Genomic DNA, 8,303 nt, shown 5'->3' with positions numbered 1-8,303 from the left:
ACCAGTAATCACATTTATTAATGAGGGTCTTTGTTATACAGTGGTTACAAAACATAAGATATAGTGAAAGTAGTTGTTTGTACAGAGGGTGGGATCAGTAGATATTCTGACTTGTCAGTAAAGGAAAAGTCAGATTCCATTAAGTTTTCTTACACCAGGAATCAAGCTCAGGACACCAAAGTAGAATGACTACTACAGTGGTTTTGGTTTGTGTGTCTCAGTTTGTCTTCAGTGTTTTGAAGGCGGCGATAGAGAGGAGACAGTGCATGACCACAGCACCGGTGTCAAAGAGCAGCAGCAGCAGCGTCACACTCCAGGAGTAGTCCTGCAGAGCACAAGAGAGACAGGCTGTACTACAATCCACAGGACTTTTAGGATTAGAAAGGGGGAAAATGAAAAGAGATCAATGTGTCAAAATAAGTGAAAGGGGAAAAACCAAAACATAACTGATGACACTGACTGCCAGTAGTTGTGGGAGGCAACCCCTCGAGTAGTAGTCATCCGAGCATGTGACTTCTCTGGGTGATGTGTGGAGGGTGTAGTAATACAGGCCGAAAGCAAGCAACGTCCCCAACAGACCAACCACATTGCTGCAGACACAACCTTGAAGCTGCAGAGGAGACAGTGATTTTATTAATCATGCGAGATTATGTAATACAAAAAATGCTCATTTTATCAGGAATGTAATCAGGTATTGGGACACTGTGAGACATGATAGCAGTCTTAGTCTTTTGGCATGTTTCTTATACTTACTCTACATGTTTCAGAACAAACTAATTTTAAGATTACACAAACCTGAGTATCATTACTTTAAAAACTGTGTTTTTGAAATGTAATGATTTTACACCACATGCAACAGGACTAAAACACTTTAGCTTTTTCCTCATCGAATGGGCATCATCAGGATGTTTTTGGGAAACCTGAGTGCCTTTGTGTTCTTCTTGGTCAGCATTGGGTTCCTCCTAAGCCTATGCCCATGCATTTTTGCCCAGTCTTATAACTGAGGCAGGTGAGGCCTGCAGGTCTGTAGATGATGTTCTGGCTTCTTGGAGCAATTTTGCTCTCACTGTTGTTTACTGGAGTCCCAAAGCATTACAAATGTCTTTGTAACACTTTTAGACAAGGTGTGGGGAACTCCAGGCCTCGAGGGCCGGTGTCCTGCAGCTTGTGTCCTTGATCCAAACAACTGATTTAAATGGCAAAATGACTTCTTCAACATGTCTTCAAGTTCTCCAGAGGCCTGGTAATGAACTAATCATGTGATTCAGGTGTGTTGACCAAGGGTGAGATCTAAAACCTCAGGACTGTGGCCCCCGAGGCCTGGAATTGCTCACCCCTGGTCTAGACCGACAGACATCGATGACTATTGTCTCAGCTGCTTCTTTAGTTCGATGCTTGCCGTTACTTTTTGAGGTCTTTCAGGCTACGTCGCAAAAACAAGAGTGCTCAATCCCAGTTATGCCAAGGATTCTCTCTCTCACACACACACACACACACACACACACACACACACACACACACACACACACACAGCAGTGTATTTGCTGTTAGAAAACCCGTCTAATGTGATATTTTAGTTTTTGAGTTTGGTTTTTTTGTTCCCTTTTTTTTCAATCTGACCTTCACATTAGCATTTCATGCCAACTCACTAGTAGTCTGCTAGGGTTCTTTTCATTGGCCATTGTCAAGGACCCCCCTGCCATAACCTGCAAGACACACAAGAAATATAACTGGAAGGTTAATGTTGCTTCAATGATAAATGATAGCAAGCAGGAGCGCACAAATCAAACAGTGTACAAGTCAAATATGAAAGAGTAGAACAAAATCCTCGAACTAAGGAATTCTTTCATTTGTTGGGGCGGGGGGTACACACAGCACATGGTTTAATTCAACTTACAAAAATATTTTAAAATCAAAAGCTTTTCCATTTTGAACGATGAGAGATTCCAGTTGTTCTACAGTTTGTGGCCTCCTTTACTGTATGAACTCTTATGATGCACCATGTCCTACATGTACTCCAACATGTAGGACAGGATTCACACAAGGCCTTCCCTGAACAAAAACAACATGCGTACTGTGTGTATATGCAGGCAATGGGCAACTTTTTAGCTCTTTTCTACTGCACTTGATCACTTAAAGCACTTTATACAACATGCCTCATTCAAGTACTTTTTTCTACCCAAGTGCTTCATATACAACATACACCCACTCCAAAGGACACTTTGTACACTCTGTTTGTTCCCATCAGGCTGCAGGCCAAAAGACAATTTAGTCTGCAGGCTGGAGCCACGAGAAATCAAAGCACCTACTTTCCAGTTAGTAGCAGAACTGGTCTAATGTGAGGGACTAAATCAATCATTTGAGATTAAAAGATGTTCAGTCTCATCTCTTTTAATTCTTATTCTCATTTTTATTTTCATGTCTATTTAAGCTTAATTTATAACAGTATTTATAACAGTATGTTTGCACTGAAGCACCGCAGCAATTTCCTAATGTTGTAAACCCGCTCAACATTTGGCAATAAAACCCTTTCTGATTCTGATTCTGATTCTGATGCTCCCCCAAAAGTGCAACAATCTGATTCTTGCCATAATGAAGTCAATTACATTATGGCAAGGACCCGATGCACACAGTGTGTGGAGGCTGTATGGGAATTTCTTTTACTTATGTATTAATCACATTATTTTATTGTATGATGCCTTGGTGCCACTGGATTTTAACATGTCTCACACTCATACAGTAAGACAAATGGTGGGGGTGTAGTAAGGAAGTTGGGGGAAGCAGACAACTCCACAGGAAGAGTCTTTTGTGTCTTCGAGGACTCTGGGAGGCAGCAAGGGAGTGTGAAACAGCTGTGTACTGCCTTTTGTTCCTGGAGAAGGTATTTAACTGAGAGCCATGCTGGGCTCAGACTCTGCTGACCGTCTGTCCCGCGGTCATGCAGGGACTTCATCAAGCTTGGTTGTCTGTTCTTTGTGTGTTTGATTAAAGAATGTTAGCTACCGCTCACCGCTCGTCTGCAGCCTTTATTTGAATGGAAAACTTCCACAACAAAAGTGAGAGTCCATTTATTCCTATTAGCCACAATGACAACAACCACAGTAATAATTATGATTTTATACTGCGGTGTCTTTTCAGTCGAGGTGAACTCAGTCCTCCTTCTCTGGCCTCTCTCACAGACAGTTTTGGGCTAATGTAGACAACAGGGCTGTCGACCCAAAACGGCCCCCAGGCTTCTGTTCGAGGCATCCATCTACAGATTAAAACTGGCCAGAGGGGCCGATGGCGCGATATGGCAGCCTCGCTTCTGTCAGTCTGCCCCAGGGCAGCTGTGGCTACACCTGTAGCCTCCACCAGTGTGTGAATGTGAGAGTGAATGAATAGTGGTATTGTAAAGCGCTTTGAGGGCCCTGAAAAGCGCTATATAAATGCCATTATTATTATTATTATTAAAAGGGAAGGAAAAGTAAGGGTGTGGAGTAGGGGTTCCCCACAGGGAACTGGTCAAATGCCGTGTGGGATCTGTCACAAAGTGGAAATTTGTGTTTATTTTATGGTTTATGTTGTTTTGATCATACTTGTTTTATCCTGATATTTATATTGCAGTCCCAACAGCAAGAAGAGTTAGAGGGGGAGGCGACGGGTGTAGTCAACAGCAGGCCTACCAGCCTTAGCGGCTACACATCCACTGACCTGGGTGTGTGGCATCTTTGTGAGTGAGATCAGATAGGTTGCTGGTCTGCACCACGAAACTAAGCATGAACTAGCAGCAGTTGCCAGTCAGACCCAAAAACTGCTTCACCTCTTTTTTGGTTCTGGGACGATGGCTGTAGTTTTGTCTGTCTGCAGGCGCACCTGCCTGCCTCCCAGGTGATGCCCCAGATAGTGTGCCGCCCTCCATCAATGTGCTCACTTCTTTTTGGGTTGGCTATGAGCCCTCCTGCCTCAGGGACTCCCGGACACAGTAGCCCATGGTCAAATCCAGCGTTGTGAAAAAACAAGCAGTGCCTAACTGGACCAGTAGCTTGTCAAACTGGGGCTTGGAATAAACATCAACCTGACAGCTTGTGGTATCCCACACAGAGCCATAAAGACCCATTTCTCCTCACCACAAGTACTATGGAGCAACACCAGGAACTGCAGGGCTCTATCACTCCCACCTCCAGCATAGACGCCACCTCCTTCTGATAAATTTGTCTTACATGTTCAGGTAACCAATGGGTGCGTGACTGCACCACCACGCCAGAGCACATTTCAACAGTGCTCTATGAGTGTAGTACAACCAGGCAGGGGGAGAACACATCTGCAAAGTGCTGTTGCAGTACAGCAACATCTGCTATGTGGGCCTGTGTGAGATGGTCATCACAATGGAGCAAGACAGGAATGGTCGAATCTGGCACCTCTGACGACTCATCTTTCCTTCACCAGTCTCATCTGAGAAGCTGTTCCAGCCCAGAGCGTTCTCACTCCCAAGGCGTAACATGTCGACGTTTTGTCACGTCCCGCGGCGTTCCTGAGGAACGCTGGAATCCAGTGCAATGATGCTCCCGCAGTAATAGACGTTCCAGCCCTGTATTCCAGCCCTAAACCTAACCTTATCCCTAGCCCTGACCATAACCTTATTCCTGATCTTATCCAGGACTTTAATGATGTTAAATAGCGTGTTTCTAAGCGATTTGAAGAAAAAGAGCGAACATGTGTAGATTCAGTCCAGACGGTTCTCATATGTCCTCTTTTTTCCAAGGTCGTCATTTAGGAACGTGGTGGGTAGCCGAAAACGTAATATGGTGACGATTTGTCACCTAGCGTAAAATGTTACGCTTTGGGAGTGAGAAGGGTTGTCCAGCCTCTCTATACGCTTCGACTTAGTGGTATATCTGCATGTCCCTGTCCGATCGCACTACTTATTAGTCAAGATCACCCAATCGCCATGTGACCACAAAGGGTCCTTGCCACTTAGCAAGGATCCTTGAGCTAGAAGAAAGAAGCAATACAATCAAAAACTGTCTGAGCCTAGCCCCTCTGTTGTGCAAGCTCTGCTGACGTTCCTGGGCCTGAAGCAAATTTTCCCGGGACAATCTCCCATATGGGTGTAGCCTTGCTCTCAGGTTCTGAACGTACGCCCTAGAGCAGGACATCTACACATTGGAAGGTTGGTGGTTCAATGCTTGGCTCCTCCAGTCTGAGTGTCAAGATCCTGGGCAAGATGCTAACCCAAAGTTGTTCTCTGAAGCGTCCATCAGAGTGTGAATGTGTGTGAATGTTACGTTATGGCTGCAAATTGGTGGAGGAATCATGAAGTACATACCACAATTCCTAAGACTAGTGGCAGTATGAAGAGTTTTGGAAGACTTTGGTCAATGTAAGCAAACGGGGCAGAGAACAGCACCTGGAACAGCCCCAACAGGATGGTGAGCACCTGCGCAAAAGACAACCACTGAATAATATATATGAAGTTACAAGTGAGCTTCAGCCAAGCAGCTTAGTTGTGTCTAAATCTCACCGCAACACTCTCAGGGTCAAACCAGGCAAAGAGGCGACGTAACCTTGCTCCCTCAGAAGCCATGTCACTGCAAGACAGGAAACAGTATATCAAACTGCACACACACAAATGTGGACACAGGCAGGTGAGAATCAGTTCTCAAACAGTTCAGAAATAACAATGAGACTAAGAGCTTCACTAAGTGCTACTGGTAGACTAACCTAAACATCACACCAGTGTAAGAATTGGTGGATGACTGGATGTAGCGTAAAGCGCTTCTCAAATATGAAACAATAAAACCAGTGTAACAGTATGATTCAGGTTAACATAAATATGATGAACTGTTACAAACACATGCACCTGAAATCTTTACAAAACATTAAAAAGAAACTCTCCCACTGTGAAAAGGAAATCCTCGGATACACAGGAGTAAACAGGAGACCACTTCATTTGCAGACAAAGTCTTTAACCTGCACACTTACCTGGTACTCAGTATACTACACAGAGACATCTGCATGCTGTCTTATGCTTATATGAAGATCAGAACTATGATGAGTCACTAATTGCCAAATTTGTAAAGTCTACTAATCACAAAGTGGGGTCTGTCTACAAGACATGGGGCACAATCTGGAGGCCAAATGGAGAACAATAGGAACACGCTATGATGTTGCCAAACGTTCAGTTGTTAGAGTACTTTTGCTGTTCTGGGATTTATTCTTCCCGATTTCTCTTTTCTGCCAGAAAAACAAACAAACAAAAAAATCAGCTCTGTTCTGGTCAGAACTCAAAGTCAGATTTATTCTTAATCCCACTAAAAACATAAACCAAGTGCGGCTAAAAAAATAAAAACATACCCAACCGGACGATAAAGCAGATTAAAAAAGAAAAAGGCTATGCACAGACCCACATACGTATGTGTGTGTATGTGCTGTTTGTTTGGAAAGGCTCTCATGCATTGGGGAACAGAGAACACAATGAGATAGGGAAAGATAAAAGTAACTGCGTGTTAGTTCATTAAAACCACATGTCAGAATCCTCTTGGGAAGAACAGGAATGCTGCAGGACAAGAAACAGATGGTGGTGAGAAGAAGGAGAAGAGGGAAGGAAAAAGAGGAAAAGGCATGAAGAGGGAAAACAGATTGATAGGCAGGTTAATAAAATAGTCTTACAACAACGTTTTCTGCTTCACTACGCTGCCAACATTCACTCCTTTGTTCATGTGATGTATTCTTACCAACGTGGGGATCCCAGTACAGTTCTGCATCCCAAAGAAGCAGAACTTTGAGAAAATGGGATTCCAGTTTTACATTTAGTAGAAGTAGTTTTATTCTTTGTATAGTATTAATATTGAAGAGCGAAGTGCTCTAATAGGCTGATATGGTACTACAAGGTCATTAAGATAAGATGGGGCCTGATTATTTAAGACCTTGTATGTGAGGAGCAGGATTTTGAATTCTGGATTTAACAGGAAGCCAAAACAGGAGAAATCTGCTCTCTCTTTCTAGTCCCTGTCAGGACTCTTGCTGCAGCATTTTGGATCAGCTGAAGGCTTTTCAGGGAGTTTTTAGGACTTCCTGATAATAATGAATTACAGTCGTCCAGCCTGGAAGTAATAAATGCATGAACTAGTTTTTCAGCGTCACTCTGAGACAGGATATTTCTAACTTTAGAGATGTTGGACCTCGATCTTAAAATACAGTGAGACACCTCGATCACTGAGAACAGCATTTCCCGTATGGATGCAATGTTTTTAAACAGATGTGTATTGATGTTCTTTTCACTTCATCTACACAGTCGTTCCACACTCTGACACCTGCGACTGTGATGCTCTGATATTTCACATTAGTCCTTACTGCCGTCGTGCTGAACATGATGATTTGGTGACATTTGGAACAAGTTCTGAATGTTGTGGGATAAAGAGTGTGTGAAAGGGTGTTCTAATGTAAGCATTTAATGTGATAAAAAGTGTATTGGATGGTTCTTTGTTCTCTGTTATTCATGTATATGTGGTGTCCAGTGACTGACAGTGTGCATTACAGTTCAGACGATGGAGATAGGGTACAGACAAGTGGAAAACATAGTGAATATGGGCAGCTACAGACAGAACACATACAAAGCTCTGTCAAGCATACTGCTTAAAGTTTAGTGTTCTTGGTGTTCTTGGTCTATGTGAGTTTTGTAGACTTTGACTGTGGAACCCCACGATGTTCATCCTTCAGACCAGATTGGATGTGAGTGTCCATCTTTAGATATCATATACTTTAATCTACTAAAGCTCCAAAACTGTGGAGCAGCAAGCCACCCACTCCTCACATCTTAAACAGGTTTAAACACTGTCTCAGTGCCTGGGCACATGTGTGTCATGGTTAACTTTACACAAGCTGCTTTTCCTCTGTAAACCACTTTGTGACTGTTTTATTTTACTTTTATTTTTTAAATCCTTAAACTCGCTATATAAATAAATGTAAACTTTTTCATTTACAAACATTTTACCATACACTTCTATACAACCAGATCTTTATACCAGCCAGAGGAGTGCGCCCCCGGTTGGTCATTGGAAACAAGAACTGATTTGATGAAACGTGTGTGTAACATCAAATCTATGACAGCACTGATGGAGCTGCCATCTCGTCGTATTTGCTGCCATTGACTGAATCCTGATTTGGACCCTTTCCAAGAATCTTCTTCTTCTGTGGGGATTCCACACTGTCACAGTCTGTGGTGTTGGTGTCAAACACTGCTCTGTAACGAATGAGTATGAAGTACAAAGATATGAGCTGTTTGTTGAGCTGGAGAGAAGGAAGTGTCGAGATATACTGTG

At 43.1% G+C, this 8,303-nt stretch overlaps 1 protein-coding gene across 2 annotated transcripts in view; it reads right to left on the bottom strand.

Moving 5' to 3' along the window:
* LOC146571799 (uncharacterized) overlaps window positions 1-8,303 on the bottom strand; it is an 11,225-nt gene continuing 2,922 nt past the window's right edge. The window contains exons 2-6 of one of the 2 annotated variants that reach the window (XM_085275763.1): window positions 5,504-5,570; window positions 5,309-5,419; window positions 1,650-1,706; window positions 461-610; window positions 1-325 (exon numbers count right to left, since the gene is read on the bottom strand). In XM_085275763.1, coding sequence (XP_085131889.1) covers window positions 218-325; window positions 461-610; window positions 1,650-1,706; window positions 5,309-5,419; window positions 5,504-5,566 — 489 coding nt within the window. In that variant the 5' untranslated portion in view covers window positions 5,567-5,570 and the 3' untranslated portion in view covers window positions 1-217. The remainder of the gene's footprint in view (window positions 326-460; window positions 611-1,649; window positions 1,707-5,308; window positions 5,420-5,503; window positions 5,571-8,303) is intronic. The other variant, XM_085275764.1, reaches the window with a different exon arrangement.

This window comes from Mchenga conophoros, linkage group LG6 (genome assembly GCF_057382185.1).
Source record: "Mchenga conophoros isolate Kocher_MC1m ecotype Shallow Benthic linkage group LG6, M_conophoros_male_GT1.1, whole genome shotgun sequence".
Lineage (NCBI taxonomy): Eukaryota > Metazoa > Chordata > Actinopteri > Cichliformes > Cichlidae > Mchenga > Mchenga conophoros.
This window is presented reverse-complemented; position numbering and strand designations above follow the sequence as displayed.